This window comes from Lasioglossum baleicum, chromosome 9 (assembly GCF_051020765.1).
Source record: "Lasioglossum baleicum chromosome 9, iyLasBale1, whole genome shotgun sequence".
NCBI classification, from domain to species: Eukaryota; Metazoa; Arthropoda; class Insecta; order Hymenoptera; family Halictidae; genus Lasioglossum; species Lasioglossum baleicum.
The window spans coordinates 8,689,179-8,716,398 of NC_134937.1; the positions used below are offsets into that span (position 1 = coordinate 8,689,179).

Consider the following 27,220-nt stretch of genomic DNA (forward strand, 5'->3'; position numbering starts at 1 on the left):
GACGGAAACGTTCGACTCCCGAGGACGGTGAAAGTGTGATGAAAGTGCACGTGTTTTGCGAAACTTTCCGTACCCTTGGCTTATTTTTATTTTATTTGTTCACGTGTCCGGCAACCAACCGTACTGGAACAAAGTTAATTGCTAATTTGATGTTACGTTCAAATTAGCAGACGGTACATACATTATGCACGAAAGAAGACCTATCTCGACAACAACATGAACGTAGAAGTGAAGGTGTACTGCCGGTTTGTGGTTCTGCAGCTTTCTCCGCGACATCGTCGGCCACATACTTAATTCTGACGATCGATTTCGTTCACCATTTCCTAATATACGCAGTGACGCATCTATAATAAATAAATCTAGCAACGCTTTGATTTCTTATTCAAATTATACAAACAATACGTTTTCAGATAAATGCATTTATTACAATTTCTACATTTACTTCATCTTATCGTCTAAAATCTAAAAAGTAAGAATACACGTTTGGTTTTCACTCGTTTATTCAGAAAAAGTGAAAGGTCTAAGTACATCGTTAAAAAAGGAGCACACATTATCACATGTCATAAATATTCGGTACAAAAACTTAAGGCTAAAGAATTCTTTACAAAGATGAATAAACAGGGTGCAAAATCCAGTCTAAGGCCGTCCTACTTGATCAATCTGAGCTTGGAGATTGTTCACCACTTCCGGTGGTACATGGGCTCCTAGGATCTCGAAAAGGTTGATCTTCTGATCGCCGGGGATCGATTCGTATGCCGCTAATTCGATGCCCTCTTGTACTTTTTGTATCGTAGCGTCTTTTGGAATGAGATAGGTGTTCTGAGCTTGTTTTATGGCCTCATTGCTAAAAATTTGACCATCTTTTTGCGGGAATGCCAAGCATACTCCTGCCGTTAGCAGCGTTGCTAACACTGTTAAGCGGATAGCCATCTGGAAAACAGCCATCTAGTCACTATAGACTGCGGATTTTTATGAAAAATAAAAACTGTCTGTATGAACTGCAAGATACAGGATTCACGTAGACAGTTATACATTTTTAAAAATAATACAACAGTATTTTGTCATTAAAGCAAACAATCCGCAGTCTACTAATCACTAAAATAATGTATATACACGTTCATGCAAAGATCTCTAAACTGTAAAGTGTGGATGAGCAATGGAACTGCGGTATGATTTAGGCTTTTGATTTTCTACCGTTTGGGAATTATGTTGATGTCTGTGCACGACACTTGACGCAGTTTTAGATTTAACAATTTAATTATGGTACTCACGTTGAGAGAGCGTCGTTTCTGAATCGGTCGCTACGGTGCGAAACTGAAGCGCGCCGCCGGCAGAAGCGGCTTTTATACTCGAGATGGTCACCACTCCTGTCCATCTAGCGACGATCCACCTTCCAACTTGTTCAAACTACCAGGAAGAATCGCTCGTTGACCACTTACACTTTCGATCGTCCCTTGTGAACTATCCGTCTTCCGAATCAGATATAATTAACATAGATAAATTCCACCGCTCTTACAACGCTATTTGTTCATGATATACAGTTTAGAAAAAAATTAATATTCCAAAAGTTCACCTAAACAAGGCACAAAGTAAATCGATCAGAATTTCGGAACGGGATAAGTTAATTTGAATACAACGACCTAACAAATCATTAATTTCATTTTTATGTTTCTAGATTGCTATATGAATGTTTAATTATCTAGGATTAAATGTGTGACTTCATTAAAAACAGTGAATGTTACTCTAATATCTTGAAAAACATATACAATATAAAAAGTCAAGGTGGGAAACGTTTTTCGATCATAACAACGAGAGATCAATGCTCTGAAAGTTTTGAATGACAGTAGTACTTTGAGCATTTCTCTTTACACTTTTACAAATACCATCGTACGACCCGTCATGAATATTAGTGGCCCATTGACCGATATAGTGCTGTGGGGACGTCGGATTTATTGGTGTGGCGTGATCGAGGTTTCACTTTTACTATTGTCTCTTTCAAACACGATGTAAGAAATAGTGTTGCATTGTGTTTTGTTCGCGCATTAATAATATTTTCTAATAGAATCCGTAGATTGATTTATTCATTAATAAAGGATACATCGAGTTACATGCTTTCACGCATAATTTCGTATATATGAACTGGAAAAGTAAGAAAAGTTTCGTGGTAGTCTGTAAAATATTTAATCAATATCTCATTGATTGAATATTTTTAGTGAACAAATAATAAATATTCAAGTGGTGTCGTTTTACACTGTATATGCTGGAAATTTAGCCGATAATGGACTCTGCATGTCAAGTAAAAAGTAAATGGTACCGGCAAGACCTGAAATAATATATGTATCATTAATTGAAAATTAATTCGAGAGTATACTGGAAATTATAACATTATAGTACACGGTACCTTCGAATAATGAAAATGGTCTATCAGGAGACATCGTTCTATGTGATCCATAATCCATGCACCATTCTGCAAATTTGCATGCTCTGTACAGGTGTTTTGCATCCTGAAACAAGAATGACAGTCGATTAATATTTCGGCAGTTTCAAAGTACAAATTTAATAGAAATGTAATTTCTTATAAAATTCTGACCTTTGTCTGCTGGAAGAGACATAAAAATGTATAAGCATTCCCAGCTACCCCATGACATATTCCATATCCTTTTTTAAGAAGTCCTCTCTTCCAAATCACTTCGCCGCATTGTAGAGCAATGTCCAAGTACTTCTCGTCTTTATATATCTGTTCAAACGTATAATTAATCACTTTCCTTTCTCGAATTATTTTACTCTTTCGTTTCGGTAAAAGTAGTAGTGACCTCATAGGCTAAACAGAATAGCATAGGCATTCCAGGTGCACCGTGACACCAATGCACCAATTTGTCAGTTTTGCTTCCAATGGACGATGGAAAATTTCCAGATGGATAACGTAAGCTAACAAGAAATTGCAATGCCGGTTTTATATCGCTTTCCAACTGAGATTCTGTTAAGTACGGTCGTGCCTGTAAAACATACATTTTGAGAAACGACTTCAGCGCATTATACATACATCTAAACTATATTTTCATACTTGTAACAATAGATAAAGTATTCCCCCTAAGCCATGCGCGCCGCCGAGATATTCTGAATCATGCCAAGCATACATCAAGGGTGTTTTGTATTTTCTTGATGCAGCGTATGAATTGCCTGATTTGATCGTAGCTGTAACAATCTGATGTAATAGTTTTTATGAGTTCAATTGATTCTGGAATGGATTAATCAACGTTATCACAATTTTAGTACCTGTCTAATAAGCTCGTCCTCTACAGGTGGCGGAGATATATGTTTATTCAAGAACAGGAGGGAAAATAGATAGCCAACTCTCCCGTAAAGCAATTCATCGGGTATATCGCTGTGTTGATTCATAACATGAGGCGATAACGACTTCAATCTAATAGGGAATATAAAAACTGTTACATATGTATGCAGTATGCATGAAACTTGAACAGATTATGCGAACATACTTAGTTATTATATTTTGCGATGCTTCATTATTCCCTTGCGAATAAAGAACAACTGCGTACAAAGCCATTGGGCCAGCGATGCCAGTTAGAAACGTATATTCGTGCCTACCTCTGAATTTATTCGCACATGATTGCAGTAGTTCTTCAGCTACCTGTATAAAAAGTATCATTAAAGTTGATTATGTTAACGAAAAGAAATTTATAACATAAATATATACACGAGCTTATAATTACATCGATGTAACTGGGCTCGTTAAAACATTTCCCACAGTGGTAATATACATATGCAATCCCAGCTGATCCTGTGTACACAGAACAATCGTCGTGATGTAACCAATGCTTCCGATTTTTTTCTAATAGCTCCAGTAATCTCTTTGTACCCTTATGCAGTATTTTTTTATACTCTTCGCTGACCTAACAGCAATCAAATAACTTATATTCATATTTATAAAATTATGAAATATTTAATTTCGTAAGTGATTACCTCCTTTGTGTCTGCATTCACAAGTTGTTGAGCCTTTGAATTAGGATATTCCTCGAAAGGATTATCGTAGTACCTAGTGTTCTCCATCTTATTTGGTTGAACACTGTTTACAGTCCGTAATCCAATCTTGTTATTTATATAATTTACATTCAGAGCTCGCCTATGTTACAAACACGCACAAAAGACAATAATATTAGTAATATTTGTGATTGTATTACCTGTAAACGACTTTAAACACGTTGTTTGATAGTTATGGTCACTGTCAAAAGTCGAAACAATATTGCCGGTTTAGCCGGCAAAATAACCGGGCAATATTTCCTTTGTCAGATGTCAGATCAGTGATGGGGGATATGGGATGATATGGGATATTGCACGGTTTTTGTCGCGCATGCGCGAAAAACTGTTACATACATTCCCGCAATATACAAACTTTACGCTATTTAAATACGCGCTTGTAAGAAATCTATAATTATAGCACAGAAAAATCAATGTAATAACTACATAGACTGTGCGGATCTTTATGCAATTATGAAGAAATTGCTTGGGTGAAACATAAAACAATAAAGAATTAGGAAACTTTAAGAACATCGTAATATTACGACACATGTTGAAAACAACATATGTTGTTTTTAATGTAACAAAATGAATTTTTTTATTTTATTCCTGCTTCCCACAATCAATGCAGAACATTTTTATTTTGCATAAACATCCGCAGTCTAGTGATAACATAACTATAGCGGTGTATATACGTTCATAAGTTGTTTCATAACAAACCTGTCTTTTTGCGTAATAAGAAGATAAATAAAAGTTTGAAACTTACGCGACTATTTTAGCAACCAATTGTGCCATCAGAATTATTGTATGTAACTAACATGTATAGAAGGAAACACAAAACGTAAACGTTTGACAATTATGGTTTGTTCATACGCGTTTACACTGCCGCTGTTAGCTGCGACGCGCATGCGCGGGAGCATACGAGATTCTAAAAAGAGACAAGAGATTTGAATTTGAATTTAAATATCTGCTTCGCTTTCGATTGTACAATTGACATTAGAATGTTTATTAAGGTGTACAAAAACTTGACAATTTTATTTGGCATCGCGGGAAGGATTCTGGAGGTTCTCGGGAATCCCGATACATTCGAGAGTCCCAAATTTTTCTAATTGCAATAAATTAGCAATCTGTTCTTCAGCTTAAAAGTTATATATTTCAATATTTGTACAAAATTATCCGATGTAACGACGTAGCACGTTATTCCGGTTCCCCTCCATGACGTTGATCATCCAAAGGACAACGGAGGTGGGTGATGCCCGATATATCAATTTAATCATTGTGATCAGGATCGAATGCTGCAGGAAACCGGTGGTCACGGTATCCTTGCCTATAGACTTCATCGCACTTTGCACGTACTTCTCGGGTGTGGGTACCATTGATCCTGGTTTCGGCGAATATAACGTATGATTCGTTACCGTTCCCGGTAGCAGGCATTGCACGATTATACCGTGCTTCGCGTACTCGATTTGCAGATCCCTGCTGAATTTTACGATGTACGCTTTTGTAGCTGCGAAAACTGTCAAAAGGGGGCTTGGCAGCACGGCCACCATTGACGCTACGTTCACAATTACACCCTTCCCCCTAACGACCATCTGTGGCAGCAAGATGCGACACATGTTCGTGACCACCACGACGTTGCAATGAATGATGCTCATGTAGATCTTCTCTTTGTGGGGAAGATCGAGGAAATACTCCGGATGCGGATAAGACATGCCGAGATTATTGATCAACACTCCGATCTCCAAACCGAACATCTCTTTCTCGATCACGTTGTAAGTATCCAGGCCTTCGGACAAGTCCAGCTTGATCACTTTGGTCTTCACGTTGTACATTACCTCGATACTAGTCGCGATCGTCTTCAGGTTCTCCGTATCAGGACTCACAAGGATTACGTTCAATCCTGTTTTCGCTAATGCTTCCGCGTACGCTCTTCCTATGCCATGGGAACATCCTGTCACCACCGCCCATTTACCCATCGAATGTAAATCGACGGTTGACCTCGAATAATAATTCTTGTAGATTTTATAGATCACATCACGCGTCAGCTTGTATCCCCAGTACACGATCGTCGCATAACCTATTTTCTCGACCAACATTGTTAGCGATAGCACGCTTCCGGTTCGCACATGTTAATGGGACAATGCTTTCAGCGATAAAGCCGATCGGCCTCCCTTATCATCTCAAGTAATTCACTCGAATCAACGTCGCCCTCGAAGATTCCTGCAAAATGATTTATTTGCGAGCTACGGTTCAGGTACCATAAGAAACGACATGTTTCGAGCTGTGAAAACAGACGAACGGGACACGAATGGCACGATGTGTGTAAAAGTGTAGACTGCGAATGTTCGTACAAATTTTTATAGTTTTATTGCCCACGGTGGTCACCGGTGGCCGGCGCTATTCCTTTGTCAACACATCATTTTTTCGAGATCGTACATTTGATCATTTCAAACTTGTTGGGGTCATTCTATGGCAAATCGATCAGTTTTTGCAGGCACCATCGTCGATTTTGTTCCAAACGAAATATGTTGTAGTCCATGTGAAATTAGGGGGGGTTTAAGTCATCATTTTGCCGGTTTAGAATTTTTTTAGAAATGGCAGGCCTTCAAAGTTTTCAGTTTTTGCCGATTTCGGCGAAAACGAGCCTCGCTTACGAATTTTTATCTCGGGAACTGTTTGTTCGGTTGAGCTACATTTTTTTTCGTTTTATTTGGAAAGGATTGGACTATCACAAAATAATTTTTTCAACCCCGACAATCAACTTTGTAATGTCTAAAAATTTAAACAAATTCTTTTTTACTATAACTGAGTACAACATATTTCATTTAGAACAAAATCGACGATTGTGCCTGCAAAAAGTGATCGGTTTGGTATAGAATGACCCGTTGAGGGTTTTTTAATTTGAGATATTCATTTTTATTGACTCTTTAAACATAATTATATTGCCGCAACCAAGACTCAAGGATATTAATCTGTTCGCCTAAGGCTGCTTCGCTCGTCCCACCTTCGACTTTATATTGTTCGACGCTGTTGGCAAAATTCCACACTTCCATCACGTCGTCTTCAAATTTTTCGCTGTAAACATAAAATTGAAAGTAAAAACTTACGACTGACAACAACGCGAACAAACGATACTGACCTGACGGTTCGTAATTGTTCCAGACTTAACTCAGAAATTGGTACAGCAACAGATTCCGATAGAAGCACAACGTTTCCAGCCAAATGATGTGCTTTTCTGAATGGAATCTGCGATCAGAAAAGTGACGTTTTCATTATTCTTTACGTCGATCATGAATGATTTCCTTCCACAGAAACAAACAAGGAAGGTTGTATGCATTCTCTTAATGATTCATCGTACTCGAGCTACCAGATTGATAATTGAGTTCGTTCCATTACGAAATAGATATACTAAAACAGAAATGATTTATGACTCGACCTGTTTGCTCATTTATCAGATTGCGGATTTTATGGATTTATGGGAAAAATGTGACATTCAAATCTCAACGAAGAAAGAAACGATGATTCAGCTTTTGCGTTTGCTCTTGAAGCAGACAATTTATATCTTGTTTACATTAATATGGAAAGAATCATTTGTAAAATTAAACAATGACAGCAAACGTGAAGGACGAGTACAAAAGTGTTCTACGCACGCCTTTGCGTACGAGATAGTACGCCAGATCGGTTGCCAACATGTTAGGCGCTAGAGCACCCTGACACTTCCGGTCATTAACCTCGAGAGTGGCCAACGCTTTGGAGGCGACAGCAATCACACTGTTCACAGTATCGAACGCGGAGAAAAGAGCCTCCTTATCTTCCTGAAGATCCTTGTTGTACGTCGAGGGGATTCCTTTCAGCGTCGCCATGAAGCCCACGCACTGAAACGTCAAATATTAAACCGCCCAATCGCGCCTCGACAAGATAACCGACTTGATAAACAGTGGATTGCTTCAAACGAATCGTTCTGACTAACCTTTCCAAGCAGAGTGCCAGACTTGCCGCGAATCAGCTCCATGCAGTCCGGATTGCGTTTTTGCGGCATCAGGCTACTTCCGGTTGAGAATTCGTCGGCCAGTTTCACGAAGCCGAACTCCTCGCTGCTGAAGATTATCAGGTCCTCCGAGAGTCGGCTCAGATGAACCGCGGCCAGGGCCGACCAAAACAAGAATTCGGCTTCAAAGAAATTTTTCGTTCGGATTTATGTGAACAATTACAGGGTGTCTCAGCTGCAGGAAGCCACCTCTAAATGTCTCCTTTATTTTTAATGGCACAAAAAAGATATTTCTGGCATAATTTAAATGGTATCGAAGGAGGAATATCATATAGAAGAACAATTTTTTTTGTCCGTTTATTTTTTCGTAGTTTTTTCAAGGTCGTCGTTATTTTTTTATCGAGAAAACTTATTTTTTTCTATTCCATCTTGTTAATGACTTAAGCATATTCAAATGTACTTTTTCAGCCGCTATAAGATGGGATAAAACAAACTAAGTTTTCCCGATAAAAAAAATAACGATGACCTTGAAAAAACTATGAAAAAATAACGGAACAAAAGAAATTGTTCTTCTATGATATTCCATCTTCGATACCATTTAAATTACGCCAGAAGTATATTTTGTGCCATTAAAAATAAAAGAGATTTTTAGGTGGCCTCCTTCAGCTGAGGCACCCTGTGTATTAATTAGAGAATGGACTTGAAAGTGGTGCGAAAGCAAAGTAGATAAAACTGCGAATGGTCTGGAGTGTCCGGAGCATTGTCAATTATGCATCGCTTACCGACGAAATCTCGGTCTCCCACAGCGTGCATGCTGTTCCGAGTGATTTCGCAAAAATTCAGCTCCCTGGCCAAGAAACATCGATCAATTTGGAAAGGATTCCCGGCAATTGCACCACTGCCCAGTGGCAACACGTTCGACCGCTTGCGAATTTCTTGCAATCTTTCGATGTCCGCTTTCGCGTACCAAGCGTAGCTGCGAATTGCCAGAATGTGGTTTCCTCGTTATCAGAGGGATCGCGCACAACGTCACAAGTACAACTGTACGTAATTACTAGACCGCGGATTTTTATGCAAAACCAAGAGTGTTTGTATTAATTGCAAGATGCAGGAACTATTTTCGTGTAGCGATGAAGACAATGCAACACTATGCTTAAATTCGTGAAATGTTTCTACTGTTTTGCATTTGATCTATACACACAAACCTGTTTTTGTGCGATTTTTTTATGCGGTATACATATGAATATCAGATCAGATCAGCAGGATATCCCGGAAGACGTTGTCGTTATCAAAAAAGTTTATCCTTAAAGTTTCGTTGTAAATGCATAAAGTAGTAATTACTATAATCTCGGGAGGAGATGTCAGGTAAATTCGCATTTTACCTGAGCAACCATTGGCTCCACCTGACCGGTTGCGCGCGTTGCATGTGCGTGTAGCCGGGCATCAGAATTTCCATGTCTTCTTTAGCCCGAGCAATTAGGACCTATTGTAATAAATAGACTGTGGATTTATATGCAAAATTAAAATTGGCTGCATTCATTGCACTCATTTCATCTTTGAAAAGAGAGTTTGCATGTAGATTCGCAACCCCTGAAGAATGGTCATTGGTTATTTTTGGACTATACCTCAACGAATGTTGTCATTTTGTTTGTCAGCTCGTCTATAGACTTCCGAAGCCATAATTTCGTGTCGGTTATCGTTTGATCATTGCGGCTCCTTCCGGTGTGCAACTTTTCAGCCACGCTACCGATTAGTTCCTTTGTGGATACAAGTGTAATTACATACAGTGACTCCCACTAATATTCGGACACGCTTAAAAACACCATAACCTTTTCAATATTAAACTATGCGATTTGAACTTTTTTGGGAAGCTAAAGCAATTAGATTACTACAGGATGTGAAAAGGAACTTCTTCAAAAATTGCATTTCGTCGGAATTGTAGAGAAAATATTAAAAGTTGCATTTTACAACTTTTTTGTATAGGCCTATATTGAAATTTTAAGAAATACGTTTTGCAGATCTGTGTAAATTATATGCACTGTGGAAGTTTCATAGAAATCGGTTGATGCGGGAAAAAACGACAAGCCTTGAAAGATGTAAGAATTCTTAGATTTACTGCTGTTATAGGCCGAAAATCGTGAAAATGTTTAAACGCTTGTAGCTTATTGCAACGTCGACCGATTTTGACGAAATCTTCAGGATATGTTTAATTGAAACAGATCTACAAAACGTATTTTTTAAATTTTCAATATAGGCCCACATAAAAAAGTTGTAAAACAGATCTTTTAGTATTTTCTCTACAATTCCGACCAATTGCAATTTTCGAAAAAATTTCTTTTCACATCCTGTAGTGGACTAAGTGCTCTAGCTTAGAATATGTTTAATTGATATAGATCTACGAAACGTGTTTTCTAAATTTTCCATATAAGCCCACATAAAAAAGCTGAAAAATACAACTTTTAGTATTTTCTCTGAAATTCCGACAACTTGCAGTTTTTTTCAAAAATTTTTGTCACGTTCCGTAGCAAACCAATTGTTCCAATTTCTCCAAAAATATCAAGTCGTATATTCCAATATTAAAAAAGTTATGGTGTTTTTAAGAGTGTCCGAATATTAGCGGGAGTCACTGTAAATAATGATTAATTTCTTTGTTTTCGTCTGCAAAAATGCGAAGCACGTAGCGAGCAGGCATAGCAGTGTCCTTGAATGATAAGTGAGTCTCTTTTTAAGAGCATAATAGTAATTAGTCATAGGTACTTGCATCGCGTGGTAAAAAATAGTCCGGAGCATTCATTCGATACACAATACCAGAACTTGGAATGTTATATTTCAATTCCTCACGGCTTTATTTCACGCTGTCAGATCAATTCCCAAGACAAACCGAGAAGAAATTGCTTTGCAAATGTACATACCGTTACAAGACAAGCAGTTTCAACATAGTTGATGCACGAAAACGTATTAGCATGTGATAAGCGGTTCCGGTGACCATTCGATAACCCACAGCGAAGCGTTTACACAACTAACAGCTTATGGCAAGCAAGTCTTTGAGTCAACAAAAATCCCGAGACATATGTAGAAGAAAAAGAAAACAAAGAATTAATTTTTTACTGTTTGCTCATTTTTCTCAATTCATTCGGAAAAGATTTTTCTAATTCAATTCAATTTTTTCGATCTCTCGATGATTGTTATAATTGTGAGTTTACGATGAAATATGGGTTAGTATGCTGATTTCATTTTATTACAGACACTGGAGTAAATTGCAGTGCATAAAATCTGGAGTCTGTTGGCGATATACCGAAAGTCGACGCTCGTTTGCACTGTGAATGTCCTCGTCTTGAGCATGTATGTCGAAATGACCCTTTTCCCACTCAGCTTTCACCTGTGCGACACGTTGTTCTCGTTATCTACAATTTTTTCTCATAAATTACGATCACACGAATCATTAGGCATACCAAACATTCCTTTCTATAAACAACAAAACTCAAGGTTCACCATTGTTCTCCAACATCTGATATCTTTAATGATGTATTATTCTTTTCTCTACTTGTTTGTTATAATTCAATCAAAAATTACGAGGAGAACATTACTCAGCTAATCAAGCTAAGAAATCTATCGTATGCTCACTTACAGTATTTCTCGATGACTCACTTATTGCGAAGATATCTGTTTCATTGTTTTCTATTATTTTTGTACACGTTTTATTAAATACCTTCTCGAGACCTTCAATTATAGTTCGTAGTTCCTCTTCAGAGAGAAGATTAGCCTCGTGTATCGCTTTCGCGTAAGCAATGCTTCCCTGAAAAGAATGATAATTAATACAGTAGCGGTAAACAATGCGTTATCGATGACAGAGCAGTGCAAATACACATTCGTCAATACTTCATAATATTGTTCAACAAGGAAATTCTTGCCGAGCGTAACGAATTTATTCTCTAAACAATTCTCGCGAATCGTTCCGAATTAGATATTGTCCGACATACGAACCTGTATATCCTCGGCGAACAAGCGTTTGTCGATATCGATCGACGCATTGAGATCACAGAATTCTACATCAATCTTTTTGCTAAAACGACCGCCCCACATTTTTCTGCTCGTACAAATTTTTTTTACCAAACCGGAAAATCGATTTTTAGTACAATCTACTCGATAACGCGAACTTTGTTCGGATCTATAAGGTGCAACAAGATGATAGTTGTAAGAATGGTTCACCGTTCGAGGGTTAATCAATTGTTTAAAAGGCTAATAACAAGACTGCGGATTTTATGCATTTACTATGACAAAAATGAATAGGTGTAATTTCTGACAGCAGAAAGGATAAATGATTTGAACAGTGTCGACACACTATTTTTAACATGTACAAATTATTAATGAGGGAAATAAATTGTTACTTAGCTTCTGTAGATCGTACTTTACGTATAAAAATTTTATTTTGCATAAAGATCCGCAGTCTACTAATAACGAAGACATGAAAATCTGACAATGGTTTATTGTCGATTCAGTTCCAGTGATATCTAGTTTGCCGCGAACGGTATTAAATGGAACGAACAGTATTAATCACGGAAATGTCGTATGTTAATTAACTCAACTCGGTGAAATGACTCACTTACACCGTGGTTTGGTGAAGTAAAACCCCGACGCGTCAACTTCGCGCGAATCCTCCGCTTTGAGAGGCGACAGGCAGACTCCGAAATGTCGGTGACGAAACATTCGCGAGTTCATTAGCAATGGTTAATGAAATATCGCGCAATTGCCAGATAAGACGATGCGTTGCATAAAATAAACGCGAGCCAATCGAACCAATCGTTTCATCCGCATTAACAGAGCACACCATTCCAAATGTCCCAAAGAAGTTAAGGAAACTTGATATTCTCAATTATAATGATGTTATTATAAAAGATATTAAATTATTCTTGACAGCAAAAGATTCTGTAGACTTTCCCGAATACAGTGATATCCAATATTAACACATTATGATTGTTCAAACATGTTTAAACAATCACTAAAGACGAAGAGACAGCACTTTTGCACCAATTTTTTAGGATATTTTTGAATTTATCTCAAAAAATAAGGGTCCAGCGGAAAATCGAACTATACCGCGCGATAGAGCAGACTTTTATCTTGAGAAACCACCCTTTTAAGTTTGCAACATCAGCGTTTTTTTTCAAATCAAAAAGTAAAATATCTTCGCCCGATATGAGTTGCCGCCCGTGGCGCTAACCACTAGAACAGGCGTTCGACCGGATACGGTGCGGCGAAAATATGTTTAAACCATCATAATGTATTAATATTGGATATCACTGTATTCGGGAAAGTCTACAGAATCTTCTGCCGTAAAGAACAATCTTTTATAATAACTGTGACAGATTCGGAATCAGATCGAAAGGTAAAAAAAAAGTTGAAATTTGTTCGACCGTGATAAGACAAGGCGCGTAGAGGCAAATAGTTTATCACCGTTTTCGAATTCGTCTGATAAATAAACTCCAGACAATTGCATTCAACCTTATCAATGGTCAGATCTAATCGCAACAGCGTTATCGTCGAGGGATTAATAGAAACGTGTCGAAGTTAGTGTTACACGTGGGCAACCCACCACCCGCAGTGTCTGCAAATTCGCCTTTCCAAAAATAACTGGAGGACCAAACTAGGTCGCTAATTTTCGGACATTTTCCATTTCCCATGCATTTGTAAATAGTTCTTTCTCTTTCTTCGTTGTGTTTGTCGTTCTACGATAAGCTGGCGCGAACCGGCGAACAGAGGCCACGCTTTTGTTTTGATTGATACGGGATGTGTACATCTGTTGTCCTTAGACACTTCCCTTCGGCTGTGCGTCACTTGTGGTTTCATTAAACCGCATCGCGGCGCTCTCTTTTCTAATACAGAACACCATACACGGCATCGTTATTGTTTCGTTGGCCAGCGACACAGCCAGGACAACTCCATTTAGGGCAACGTCCACGTTCGAGTATAGCGCCCACTTCTCTTAATCATTGGGACATAGTGATCGTCTGGGAAAGCCACTGTAAGTGACACTTCTCGCACTTCATCCGTACAACTAATAATATAGTAATCCCGAAATTCTTCTGTGACGCTAAACAGAAGTCAAAATGGCCGGTTCCTAATCTTTTCTTTCATTATTACTGAAATTGTAAAAATGTTCCCGTCAGAAATTTTATGAATATACATCAGTTGCTTTCGTTACTCGGCAATCCTAATGTTAAGCAATCATTCTAGTCTAGAAGTCGCCCACACCGCAGAGTTGTTTGTACAGTCACAGTTATATATATAGTTCTATTTGAAAGCCGTCATTTTGGCTCTGTAGTTCTGTGATAAATAGACTGCGGATCTTTATGCATTTATAGCAAAATTGAGTAGAAATTCAAAATTGTTGAAAAGTTTTAAAAATTGAGGATGTCAATTCTAGTTTCTATTTCTTGCGATGGATGCAGACAATTTTTATGTTGCATAAAGATCCGCAGTCTAGCGATAAATTAGAGTGAATAAACTCTCGTCTCCTCGCGAAATCGTGCTCGCATTTTCCGGGAGAACAGCTCCCGTAGATCCTGGAAAAATCTCTACAGTGATCGCTCGTTCGCATCATCCGCTCTCCGGCGACGCACAGTGGGCCAAACCGACGAAATCTGTGTCAAAATCAAAGAACTTTCGATAGAAATGAGGTAGAGCGATGAAATTTTTTTAAAATTAAAGCTGAAACTTTGCAGGATATGGGAAAATAGAGACGATTATGGTACGAACGTTTTTTAACCTTGAGAAAATTCGTTAAACATGTAGAATTTCAAGAAATCGATTTTGCAATATACAGGAAATGAAGTACAGATGTTCAAAAAAAATTTTTTCCGCGCCTGGTATTGGAAAAACCACAATTTTCTCGAAATTGTGCAAGTTTAACGAATTTTCTCAACGTTAAAAAACGTCCTTACCATAATCTCCCTATTTTTCCCATATTCTGTAATGTTTCAGCTTTAATTTTTAAAAAATTTCATCGCTCTACCTCATTTCTATCGAAAGTTCTTTGATTTTGTCTCCGATTAGGACGAGAGGTCCCACTGTGCGACGCTCGGATCAGGTGCCGGTTTCTCTGCAACAATACCCTTTGTCACAAGCCACACTCATGCCTCCTGTTACGGCAGCGACTTCCTGAACCAACGTTTGCCTTCGCGGATCCCAATGCACCCAATTGCTGCAATACCCTTTGTATCAGAGTTATCTGGACAGTGCTGATAACACGTCACGAACCGATAGCAATCGTTTCTGATCGAGATCCAATTTTGCAGACATTGATCATACTGTCTTCGCGTACGGCCGCGTGAAGTAGTCCGGGTTGAGGACGAGTGAGATTTTGCCGATCAGTGACAGAGTTTGATGACAGTTAGAGACGACAATGGAAACTATGGGTGAGAAGGGCACCCCGGAGAAGTTGGAGAACATGGACACGGATAAGGATGAAATGGACAAGGTGGATAAGAACCTGGAACTGGATACTGTCGTCGAGGAAGTGGTGATCAATGATCCTACGATGATCGTCGACACCACCGACAAAAAGAGCAAGTACAAACAGTCGAACACTTTCGCCGCGAAAAAGACAGTGGCCCAGGGAATGATGGATGTTGCCTTGATCACTGCCAACGCTAACCAGCTCAGATATCTGCTAGAATATCAGAAAAACACCAACACTTTCCTGCTCATACTTACCCTGATTATTGTCAGCCTGTCCCTGCAGGTAAGACTTCCGAACGAAATAGAGAAAATTAGCTATTCTGCTTCGAAGAATCATTTTTTACAGGCTGGAACAATTATTACAAAATTAGTATGATCGATGGGGACCAAAATAAGCGAAACATCTTGTTGTTCAAAATAATTGTGGCACTCGGAAGGTCAAACTTTCTTACTTAAAAAATCCATTTTCTCTTGTAAATTTGAATGGTACCTCTTCTTTCTCGGTCTCAGGGTGAAGAAAAAATTCAAAGCATTTTGGACCCGCGAAAAACATCGTTTTATTTGCTGGCGAAAGGAAAATGGGGAAAACTGTCCGACCGACAGTTTCTGGACGTTACTTAGTTAAAATTGCCATGATTTTCGACACTTACATTTCGAGCCGCGTCACATTTGGTAAACTATCGAGTTACCTGGATAACTCTGTTATCTGCGATAGTCGTCTTCCAATTAAACATCTTCTTGAATCTTTCATTACGGATCAGTTTGTAAACCGCAGTATCTCTCGCGAAGAATACCTCTGAACGCAATTTTCGTCCACGGAATTACGATAATTAGACTACGGATTTTCATGCATTTACAACAGAACAAACATCGCGAGATTCTAGGAGCCTCGATGCATTTCTTCAATCTCCTGAAATCATTAAAGAAAGGAAGAATTTTTGATTTGGCTTCTATTTCTAGTAATCGATGTGCAGACAATTTTGATTTTGCATAAAGATCTGCAGTCCACTCGTGTCCCGATAATAATAATGTTTTGGGTATGATCGCAGGTCGCCGTGGGAATTGGCCTGGTGTTCAAGGGTCGTTTCGACATCAAGGAAAAATCGAAGTCGAACATTGCCCATAGGATCAACAATTACGTTGTGGTCGGCGTTTTTCTCATCACAATCATCAACGTTTTCATCGCGTCGTTCAGCATATCCACGCAGCCGAGTACACCATCGTGAACGATATAACGAATCATGTGTCTACATGCTCGTTATCAATGACCGATCAACAGTTCTATGATTAACGATAGCATCCAAGAAATAGCTCTTTGCATTCTCCATTTCGTTTTATTATCATCGTCATGATAGTAAACGTTAAAGCGGTGTATGCACTTTTGTTTCGTTTGAGATTAACGTGATAAGATATGCGGACCGATGGTGCATGATAGATTTGTAATGAACAGTTGCAGCGCATTTAGGGATCAATTAATATTCGGTTGAACGATCGCGCGTTTTTTTCAGCCATTCTATTAATGTTAAGATGAAGATTCTCTTACGCGAATATGTATAGTACTATGTAAAGTAATAAATTATTATTGAACCACTTATGGTGTTTCTTAATACCTGTTTCTTAAAACAGGTGTGCGTTTGATCATCGTGAATTCAAGCACAATAAAGAGGAGACTCCCTTCTATAGTAGGATCACATTGAAACATACATATATGTAAAAAAGTTTTCTTTATACCAGGCCTGGCCAACCCAAATGGTTTCACGGGCCACTTTGATGACGCGTAACGTTACAGCGGACCGCATTTTAGGTAAACATGCTTTTAAAAAATATAAGACAAAATACAAAATGAATAAAACTTTACTGTTATACTATCATTCAATATAATTAACTCTCGAGTCTTAATTAATGAGATATTTGTTTAACCTTTCTTTCACTCAATTCTTGTAAATCTATATTTCTGTTCGACGTGGCACATCTTACCTGGTTAATGCAGCACGTGATGAACTCATTGTAAATTTCATCTTCAAAAAAATGTTTCACAAACATATATAGATCCAAAAGCACTTACAACTCGTTGTGCAGAATACCTTAAGTTGTGTGGAATATCTCTCGGATGTAATATAAGTATTGTAAAAATTTATTTTTGATGTGGACGCGATAATTTCTTTCATTTCATTGTCAATATATATAGAACTGGAGTTTGTATATACGCTCCGAAAATTTCATCGAAATTAGTTAATTGGTTTACGAGTTATAAACGATCAAAAGTGGCGAAAAGGCCAAAAATCTTGAAAAATTGCAATTTTCACCATTTTTGATCGTTTATAACTCGTAAACCGATTAACCAATTTCAATGAAATTTTCGGAGCGTATATGATTTATACAAGTTGACCAAACACATCTTTTAAATCTTTGTTATTGGCCCAGCTAAAAAAGTAAAAATCAATTTTTACTAATGTTTTTCACAATTCCAACCAAATGCGTATTTTAACATCTTTTTTAGACGTGTCATTTACTAAACTAATTCTTCTAGCCTTACAGAGAAATCTAAGTCGTTTGGTCCATTCATAGAAAAGTTATTCTGATTTAAAGTGTGTGTGATCAGTTTCGCTCCTAACTGTATAACGAGAAACAAAAGTTTCAATAGAAATATAAAATCGTCCGGCGGACCGCGGGCCACGTGTTGGCCAGGCCTGCTTTACACCGTAGAATCAATCGAATTTGTAAAAATGCGATTTTAGTCGCGAAGAGATCTCCCCGATTTCGGAAAGTATTTGTCTGTTTTATTAGAGCGATGTGATCACTTTGGATGTAATGTTTTATTACTTCAAGACCCATTTCCATTGTCTTTTACAAAATATTCGGATTTCCCTTACGTGTCCATTTCGAATTGCAGATTTAAATACAGCTGTGACATTCTCGTTATTTTTGCTATTCCTACGATTCTGATATGTGTTTGCATCCGTTTCTTTCAGTCCCATTCGCTTTTTTTTTGGTCATTTCGCGTAGAGGTAAGCTCGTAAGATCTCGATTCGGCTCCACGGTCAACGCATTCCGTTCGATCCTCATTCGTAGCAAAAATACTTAGTCCGATTGATCTCGTCACGCAATCCAATTCTTCCGCGATACATAATAAAAGCTGTTCGTTAAATAAATAATATAAACATTACTTTAACGCATGCTCGGTGTCCTCGTCGGACCTATGTACACGTAATAACAAGTTTATTTTGCCCCTGGCAAAAAGTATTCGATCAAACAAATCAAATGTCTATCGTAACCATACGCCATACGCACATTCGACGTGGAAACTATTTCCATGGACGTTAAAATGCAATGACGAAACCTGTTACGTACAAAGAGAAAATATTAATGGAAAAATGAATATTCCTGGTCGATCGTGAAGCGCAAAATATAAATATTTCACTTTGATTCGAGGAAGGGTTGAAATTTGTCTCATCGTTTCAAGTATTCAAAATTCTTTTTATAATTTTCACAACGGTGAACAGTGCGTTACTGCATATTTGGTAAAGGACAAGAGCATTCATCGTTTTATTAATATTCCTCTGGGTTTTCGTTAATTGTTACAGCATGTTTGTCTAACATATGTACGATGCTATTCTTTCATTTGTATTAATATAAATACAAATAATTCGCTTAGTCAAATATTTTCTGCCAGGAGTAGTTCTACAGAAACGTTCATTCTGTATGCTCGTGTTCTCTCCTCGATAACAAAAAGAAAAAGAAAATGAAATAGTTAGTCGATAAAATTTGCGCTATAAATTATCCGTAACGTAAGTCTAGCTCTTGGGTATAATATAAATAAGAAAATTAATACGGTAAAAGGAAGTTGCGTATTGAAGTAAATTAGTTTCTTCTTTCTTTCTTTCTTTCCATCATCTGTATCTCGTTTATAGCTTCTCATACTCGGTAGTCACAGTACAAACCGAACATGGATTCGCAGCATGCCCACATGTATACAATCGATAGACGACAGAACGTGCTCCGAAGTAGTCTGGACCAAAAATACACGTCCATAACACTATTCAACACACATTTGGATTTTTAACTTTGAGTAAACGTTTCTGGCAGCCTCTCGTAAGTCGTGCAAATCTCAGTTTTAATTCTCGCACGCGGTCTTCGAGAAACTCAACTCTTCCCAGAATGCTACTACTTAAAACAAAATTAATATATTCCCAGAACATTTACAGATTTCACACGCAAGTCTACCGGAGACGTTCACTCGGCAAGTTACAAACCAGCAAAAAGTCAAAATTTGTTGAGCAGTGTTACAATTCATTCCCTTTCTCTTAAATGCAACAATATCTATAATGCATCATTAAATATCGCATTATAATTTCTCGCTCGTCTTCTCGAGTTCTCGGATATATTATTAGTTCCATTTCTTCTTCTTTTTTTTTATAACAAGTCATCGTTAAAACATTCCCCGCTACTTTCTCTTTATTATAGTTCAACAAACAGTTTCATATAGTTCTTCTCCCGTCTTTGTTACGCGTTTCATGCTTTACACGCCGATAAGAAAGATTCGAGGCGGCCGAACAGATCCTCTGTAACGTGTCGATCTCATCTCGACCGAGATTAGTATTCTTTTTTTTCCGGGCAACGAATGGTTCACGTTAGATAATATTGCGTTATAGAATATAATAAAATACAATAACTAATAATTAACATGTTCGTCTCTATTTTTTCATTTCTTTTTGCTCGTTTTTTCTACCTTTCTCTCTCTCTCTCTCTCTCCCTCTGCTGGTGTGACTAGGATTCTTCTCATTATCGGCATAACTATATACGTTACGCCTCATCTATCTCTCTTTCCCTCGTTACTTCCGGTGGATAATGTCTCTATTCGCGTTTCAACATCCGCGGGCTTGTCACCTATATCACACACGTGAAAATATACAGTTCTTACTACAATTGTTAATTCGTAATCTTACGCGTACTTTAGTAGGATATCTAAGAGTTATTTTGATGTGCCGTTCTCTTTTTCTTCTTCCTTTCTTTCTTTCTCTCTTTCCTTCTTTCATTCATGTATAATCAACGACGGGAAGTTACCGTAACGTATACAACGACAGCACTATGGTACACTTTGTGGCGTTTTACTCCTTCGTTTTGTTTCTCTTCCTTCTCTCTATCATTACAGTGGCCAAATCGACGGTAATAAATTAAAGTAAAGAGACAGGGATATAGAGTTTGAAAAAAAACGAGAAAAAAAGCGTCAAAAAATTCTGTACCCGTGACTCGTTGGGTCGTTCAACGGACACCGTGGATGGACACCGCTCGGGGGTTATACGTCTTTTACGCCCGTCCAGGGTACCTGCTTTGGCTTCATAAACGACTAGATATAAAGCCGTAATTTCGATATCCCTCCCAAAGCGATCTCCTTGCCGGTGAACGAGCCAACGATCTATCTAACGATCTTTCTAGAATTAAAATTTCTCCGCACACCGTTGAATTTACCTACAACTTACAGTATATTTTTTTTTGTGATATCTCGACGATCTTCGCTATTCATCTCTCGGACGCGTCGGCTAGCAAAAATCGACCATTTGTCCTCGACCTGACGCAAGAAATGTTACAATGAACTTCAGTTTGATTGTTAAAGATTGATCTGTACAACAGTATATGCGATAGATAATATATACACATGTATGTATAGTACATACGTAGTTATGCACACGTACACGTGCGCATATACATATACTTATACATATGTCTCTGGAGTGTTATTATACTTCTAAGAATTAGAACTTTTTTTTCTCGATGTACATATCTCTTTACATATGTAGCTCATTATCAAAATCATTGCAACTTCATAGAGTATTAAACTGAAAAGGAATCTAATAATATTTCTAATACTCTTTTCTCTTTCGCTTCTATTACAACTGAATAGGGCTATTCCAATTAATTTGGAATTATTATATACCTGTACGTTTACATTTGTTCCATCGTAAAAGTGCGTGTCTCGCACGAAAGTCATTGCTAACTTAATATTACGCATACTTTGAGTTGCACGATTTGGGCAGGGCAAACTAGGGCAAAAGTACAGTCTCAGAGTATTGAGATACCAAGCGATCGCGATGGAATCGTGTGAACTCGTTTGAAATTCACGATTTCGGTAGCTGCAGTATATACAGTAACATCGCTTATAACTTATTTAGTAGTTTTAATCACTGTATCGTCTACGATGCTCATTAAAACAACGTGAATAGTTTATCTTTCTAATATTCGTTTTATTTGGCAAATATCGTTTCTTCCAGTTAAATAAATAATGTCATATAAGAAACCATCACTTTTATACTGTGCGCCGCTACTTAAGTGATACAGATAATTTATCTTGTTAAGCATCGAAGATAATTGCCTGCATCGCTCAAGCGTGAACACACCGTATTCTATATCTGTATACTTATTGTGCTATATAGCATTATCTCCATTGTACGGTATACCTGCTTTGAGAATCGTATGTTGCTGTTTTTAAAACAATACCAGAACCTTTATTCTGCCCTTACCTGCCCTATCCACGTGATTGTGCCTTACTTCCTGATAACACATTTAACTGATTCCATTTTTCGGAACATTCATATATATGATTTTCATTCTTCTTTGGATATCAAATTCAAAATCGTTACATTATACATTTACAGTAGCTAATCTGTTTAAATGTTTATCAATAGCAGATTTATCACAGTGGTACATTATTGTATTCCTCAAGTTGTATATTCCATCTGAAATCAATCCTCGTAAGAAAAAGTGCGGATTTAAAAGAAAAGAAAAAGAAGAAGAAACAAAACTGTCAAGACAATCCAACCTGAGTTAATCGTCCCACTCATCCTCGTCACTGGTTTCACTAGTCGAATCATCACTTTCACTATGGATTGCACTTGATCGCTCGGCAAGAGCTCTTGACAAAGCACTAGCTAGACCACTTCCTTGGAACATCGGAGGATTCTTTTGCGACTTTACTTCGTTTGCGACAGGCCTTAACTCAACCCCTTGACGAATTTGTTCCAATAATGCATTTCTGGTGTCTGGGGGCGGCGGGGGTGGTTTTGATTCGGTTTTTTCAACTTTCTGTAAGAGAAATTCACATTAGAATACCGGACAGTCTTTCGCAGGCGTTTCAACTAAGGGTGTGCAGAATCCCGAGTACTTATCAAATTAGTTTGTCAAATACTAACTCGAAGTGTGGTGCCGCTTCTAATTGATTCCATGAGCATTGACCTGGGGTCAGCGTTTTCTTCGTTATTATTATTACTATTAGTATTGTTATTATTATTCTTATTATTTGTAGCACTTGTATTAACAGTTTCTTCCTCGGTATTCACTAAATTAGGCAGTGGTGGTGGTGGAGGAGGAACGGGCGCACTCGAATTAGTTCTGGAAGGTGGAACTGGAGCTGGCGGAGGTGGAGGCGGAGGTGGTGGCAACGATGGTGCCGTGGTTATAGAAGGAGGTGGTGGTCGTACTGGTACTCTATGCACTGGCGGTGCATTGGATGGTGCACTCGGCGGCGTTGAAGGTGCATGTATTCGACTTGGAGGTAGTGACGGAGCGCTTTTTGTCTGATGCTAGAAGAAAAGGTGTTAACGTTAAGAACATTTATCTTCCGTGGAGAAACTATTATCGTTATAAACAGTATACAAACAGATACTATCCGTGCAGGAACTGGCGGCGGAAATTCCTGTCTGTGAGGTGCTACCAAAGGTGGTGGTTGTTGATGCTGGTGTTGTTGTTGCTGTTGTTGTTGCAACTGATGTACATTAGGTGTTGAAACGTCTTCTCGAATGGCACTCATGCCTCCGTTCTGTTCGATAAAGTCATAAATAAACTTGCGCGTCTCCTGATTACTAAATTGATCCTCCGACACGCCTACTTTATCGAGGAACATTTTTAAGTGCGGATCGACTGGATCCACTATCTTGTTATTACTGCTGAATTGCAGGTGTGTTAGATGTCTGTAAATATAAAAAAACATAGGAATATTTTTGTCATCGACAAGAAGCAAGTATGTATTGCTTAGCTAATTCGACGAACTACCAACCTAAAATTGGATGGTGGACCTATATCGTCTTTCGTTAATCTTCGCTTAGTTTTGTCTCGTTTCTTCTTTTTAGGCTTGTACATGGAACTACTCGATGCACTTCTATTCACACCGATTGTGGTTGGAGTCCCATTCGCTAAATTGGAAGTCGACCCAGTGCTAAACGCAACAGGTGATGGGCTGCTTTGATTCCTCCATAGTAATGTCCCACCGTGTTGACCTTCTATTTCCATTTTAGACCGTCTTTGCTGTCTCTTGTGGCGTTTCGCATTCAATTTGTCAAGGAGAATATTTCTGAAAGCAAATAGCAGTTAGCATGTTAGTAGTTATAAATATTTTCGCTATTTTTAAAGACTGAGTAGAGTAATTCTTGTTAGACTCACCTTAACGTTAATGCATCGGTTTCACTTGCAAAATTAAAAGCAGCCATATACTCTTCAGCTTCGAATGTATGGAAATAAGACAATGGTGCTTTATAGCCCATTGCATTGTACACTTCGTGTTCCCATATCATTGCCCTCCTTTGCAGACAATATAAACGGAGGAAGAAACTACGCCTAGGGTTATCTCTTATCAGTGTTATAATACCTGTAGTTTTCTTTATCCATTCTTTATGTATAGGTGGTTCAGTCAAATATAATTGAATAACTCCTGCTGCTAAACACTACAAAAAATGAATAAACATCAAAAACTTTGTTCGTCGAAAACTTTTCAATGCTTTACCCGCGTACACTTTATGTTTATTTTGAATATGTAGTTAAAAAAAATTCTGTATCACAAGAATCTGTTCAAGAAAACCATATAATCGACTCATTCAACATTCCTGCATAATTATGAATCCTCTGATGTCATTCGATTCCCTCATGACTAATATACCATTTTAAAAACATGACGGTATTCTCGTATCAATTTTAAACATAAAATATAGTATATACGGGTTACCACATACAAAAAAAGCACGAGTGTAACTTAAAAATTCAAACGAGGCTAGACTTCTAATTATAAAATACGATAATATTTCATCTGAAATGAATAAACATTTGCTCAAAGTTGTTGAACCAAATAAACATATCATTCCACTTGTACATCATTGACCGAACGAATAAAGTTTTGCCCATCTATGACTGTAAATATATATTCCCACACCAGATGACTAATTCCATAGTTCTAGTTTCAATCAATCCTTTTCTGAAGCATTAAATATGTTGCTGGAAAAAGGTCTCCTAATATCATGTATCCAATGAAAATTTCACCGAACTATCGAATAAACCGTAGCGAATGGTTCGATCGATGCTTATCCACGTCGTTAATAACGGCAGAAGTTCTTGTTGAAATAACATCAAAATCGAAATGACAGTACGTGTTTATCCGTGCTCGTCGATCGTGAGAATTTAGGTCAAAATCGGTGCGTTTCATTGACAGTTTTGGTAATCGGAATTTTTCGAAGACATGTCTCACCTGGCACCGATTTCCTATTAATTGGAAGACTTGCTCGTTTTCTTCCGGTTTCAAAAGTATCGAGCCTCTGTGTTTGTCCACGGTGCCCGACTTCATTTTTAAACAAGGTTAGGATCTTTGCGCTATCGTGCCCTAATATTCCTCGCTGCACGCTCTCTCGATCAATAGATTCGCTTTCATAATTCAACATGAACACGGTTCATTTTGCCACATTTTTACGTGTCGAGTGCACACGTCGACCGTGAAATCCTCTGGATAAAACGAGCCAAACACCACCCACCGAAAGCTATCTCTTCGATACTATCCGCACAGGAAACTCTACCAGTCGGTGATGACATTTTCATCTATCCGGTTCAATGTTCCGCGTTTCCTCATTCGATATATCTCCTCGCTCAAATCAGATTGGGCCTCGCAGAACCATCAAGTATCATAACTAGACGACAGAGCTGCGTAAAATACTATTTCAAATAGCGAATAATAAAATATATACTTATAGTCTATTTCATTTTAAATCATACATGCGCTTGCGAAAATAGAATATCTCATTTGTTAGAAAAAGTTTTTAACATCCCCGACAGCACAGTCTGCCCGAGCCCACCGCCGGACCCAGCTAGCCGAGCCCCAGCCCGACACGTTACGGGCTAACGCAATGCTTGGCTCAGCGTTGAGACCAAATCAGGACGATTTAGCCTGGCCCCTGTGCACAAAAGGGCGCGATTTTCACCTGCCGGGGGCTCGAGCCCAGAGCCTGACGGCCGGGCTGGGATTCAGCCTGTTTTTGAGAGGGCAGCATGGTATCACACTAATGTGGCCAATCAGTGCTTCGATTGGGCCCAACTTTTCTCGCGCATGCGCGACACAGGGCGGGTCGCATCAATGTGGCAGTACTTTGCAAATGCGTAGCAGTCTCCCTTGTTACCGACAAAAGTATAATAAGTTAATAAATAAGACCTTTGAGGGCGATTGCTGCCTAGATTGACCTTTATCTGGCGTTTTTGACTACTGAAAAAACCCGTGTTTGTATTATCACGCAATGAGAACGCGAATCCCGCACCCTTGCAATCTTGCAAATCGGCTGAATCCTAGCCCGGCCGGCAGGCCCTGGGCTCGAGCCCTCGGCAGGCGGAAAACGCGCCCTTTTGTGCACAGGGGCCAGGCTGAAACCGAGCCGGTGTGCCGTCGGGGATAGTATGTAAAACAGTATTTTATTTTAAGGATTCTCAAAATAGTGAGAATTTTATTTGAACTATATTATTTGTTTCAATTTATTTTTAGAAATATTATTTCTAAAAATATGAATGTATAGGGTGTGTCAAAAATAGTCGCAGCGTGATTATACACCTCTACTGGATCGGTGGAGATTTGTACAAAAAAAGTCCGTGCAAAAATGTCCTTGACCTTGATTTTCAAGGTCAACATTTTTTAATTATAACGGAGATTGCTCGTAACGGAGAATCAAAGTCTCAAAGAAACCATAGATCACAAATGAAACATCCTTTTGGAAAACGAATTTGAAATTCCGTAAATTATTTTATTCCATATGTCTACAGGGTGTTCCAGTATTGGGTACAACCGTATGGAGGGGGTAATTCTATATGCAAAATTTCTCCGATCCCAATTTCGAATTCTCACATTTGCTACAAATAAAATTTACAATCTAATTGCAATAAAAACTTATTATATTTGAGATCGCGGAATATAAATTACTTCATTTATAAGAAAAAAATTGTTCCATATGCTATGTACTGATTGCTACATATATACTTTTTATCTAAAATAGGGAGTTATTCTTTGAAATGATATACGACACATTATCTTTGCACAAAAGATAAGAGACATGAGTATGCATGAAGACGTACAGAAAATTCAATAGTCAATATAAAAATAAAACATTACAACAAAACTCATAATTCATAATAATTTAATTCATCACTGTTCCATTCATCTGAGTAAACGATTGATTGAATTCCCATAATGTTAGGAAGAGACTCTGATACTGTGACGGAAACTGTAACTATACTCACGCTAGAGCAGTTTTACTACATATGTACAGATATATTTTTTTATATTACTGTATGTAGAACCATGTTCGAATAGAGGCCATACTCAAAAACGGTTACAATTTTTTACATCAGTGTCAATAATAAGTGTAAAATATATACATGAATTTATTTGATATGATAAAGGTGCTCGTATGTAGATTTAAATTTTTCCCGCACTTCGTAGTCCTTGGT

The 27,220-nt window shown here is 38.1% G+C and overlaps 5 protein-coding genes across 15 annotated transcripts; 1 reads left to right on the forward strand and 4 right to left on the reverse strand.

Annotated features, from left to right (window-relative positions):
• Positions 1 to 482: 482 nt before the first annotated feature.
• Positions 483 to 1,910, reverse strand: LOC143212271 (uncharacterized). 2 transcript variants are annotated; one of them, XM_076430888.1, is made up of 2 exons: positions 1,272 to 1,910; positions 483 to 930 (listed from the first exon to the last, which is right to left on the reverse strand). In XM_076430888.1, exon 2 carries the CDS (start codon positions 928 to 930, stop codon positions 637 to 639), a length of 294 nt encoding a protein of 97 aa, XP_076287003.1. In that variant the 5' UTR covers positions 1,272 to 1,910; the 3' UTR covers positions 483 to 636. The 2 variants fall into 2 exon arrangements, with proteins under 2 accessions (XP_076287003.1, XP_076287002.1); XM_076430887.1 differs by having other exon boundaries at positions 483 to 959.
• Positions 1,911 to 2,051: 141 nt separating this feature from the next.
• Positions 2,052 to 6,247, reverse strand: LOC143211877 (glutathione S-transferase LANCL1). Its single transcript, XM_076429965.1, has 10 exons — positions 5,212 to 6,247; positions 3,982 to 4,141; positions 3,732 to 3,911; positions 3,498 to 3,649; positions 3,277 to 3,424; positions 3,065 to 3,205; positions 2,814 to 2,996; positions 2,591 to 2,737; positions 2,402 to 2,504; positions 2,052 to 2,323 (listed from the first exon to the last, which is right to left on the reverse strand). The coding sequence occupies exons 1-10, from the start codon at positions 6,129 to 6,131 to the stop codon at positions 2,247 to 2,249; spliced, it is 2,211 nt and encodes a 736-aa protein (XP_076286080.1). The 5' UTR covers positions 6,132 to 6,247; the 3' UTR covers positions 2,052 to 2,246.
• On the forward strand, positions 5,682 to 17,088 carry LOC143212267 (ninjurin-A). 3 transcript variants are annotated; one of them, XM_076430881.1, is made up of 3 exons: positions 5,682 to 5,807; positions 15,316 to 15,761; positions 16,528 to 17,088. In XM_076430881.1, exons 2-3 carry the CDS (start codon positions 15,423 to 15,425, stop codon positions 16,702 to 16,704), a joined length of 516 nt encoding a protein of 171 aa, XP_076286996.1. In that variant the 5' UTR covers positions 5,682 to 5,807; positions 15,316 to 15,422; the 3' UTR covers positions 16,705 to 17,088. The 3 variants fall into 3 exon arrangements, with proteins under 3 accessions (XP_076286996.1, XP_076286998.1, XP_076286997.1); XM_076430883.1 differs by lacking the exon at positions 5,682 to 5,807 and adding an exon at positions 13,837 to 14,042 and having other exon boundaries at positions 15,411 to 15,761; XM_076430882.1 differs by lacking the exon at positions 5,682 to 5,807 and adding an exon at positions 13,841 to 14,042.
• On the reverse strand, positions 6,420 to 12,759 carry Argl (Argininosuccinate lyase). Of its 8 annotated transcripts, none has more exons than XM_076430799.1 (11): positions 12,627 to 12,757; positions 12,008 to 12,191; positions 11,652 to 11,819; positions 11,319 to 11,402; positions 9,649 to 9,780; positions 9,406 to 9,506; positions 8,806 to 8,999; positions 8,006 to 8,205; positions 7,686 to 7,910; positions 7,175 to 7,281; positions 6,430 to 7,110 (listed from the first exon to the last, which is right to left on the reverse strand). In XM_076430799.1, exons 1-11 carry the CDS (start codon positions 12,740 to 12,742, stop codon positions 6,963 to 6,965), a joined length of 1,659 nt encoding a protein of 552 aa, XP_076286914.1. In that variant the 5' UTR covers positions 12,743 to 12,757; the 3' UTR covers positions 6,430 to 6,962. The 8 variants fall into 8 exon arrangements, with proteins under 8 accessions (XP_076286917.1, XP_076286922.1, XP_076286914.1 ...); XM_076430801.1 differs by having other exon boundaries at positions 6,431 to 7,110; positions 12,008 to 12,110; XM_076430805.1 differs by having other exon boundaries at positions 6,438 to 7,110; positions 12,631 to 12,759.
• A 4,615-nt stretch (positions 17,089 to 21,703) lies between the features above and the next one.
• Positions 21,704 to 25,386, reverse strand: LOC143212235 (uncharacterized). Its single transcript, XM_076430825.1, has 7 exons — positions 24,987 to 25,386; positions 23,912 to 24,192; positions 23,529 to 23,822; positions 23,133 to 23,442; positions 22,666 to 23,055; positions 22,296 to 22,558; positions 21,704 to 22,212 (listed from the first exon to the last, which is right to left on the reverse strand). The coding sequence occupies exons 1-6, from the start codon at positions 25,080 to 25,082 to the stop codon at positions 22,301 to 22,303; spliced, it is 1,629 nt and encodes a 542-aa protein (XP_076286940.1). The 5' UTR covers positions 25,083 to 25,386; the 3' UTR covers positions 21,704 to 22,212; positions 22,296 to 22,300.
• Positions 25,387 to 27,220: the final 1,834 nt, after the last annotated feature.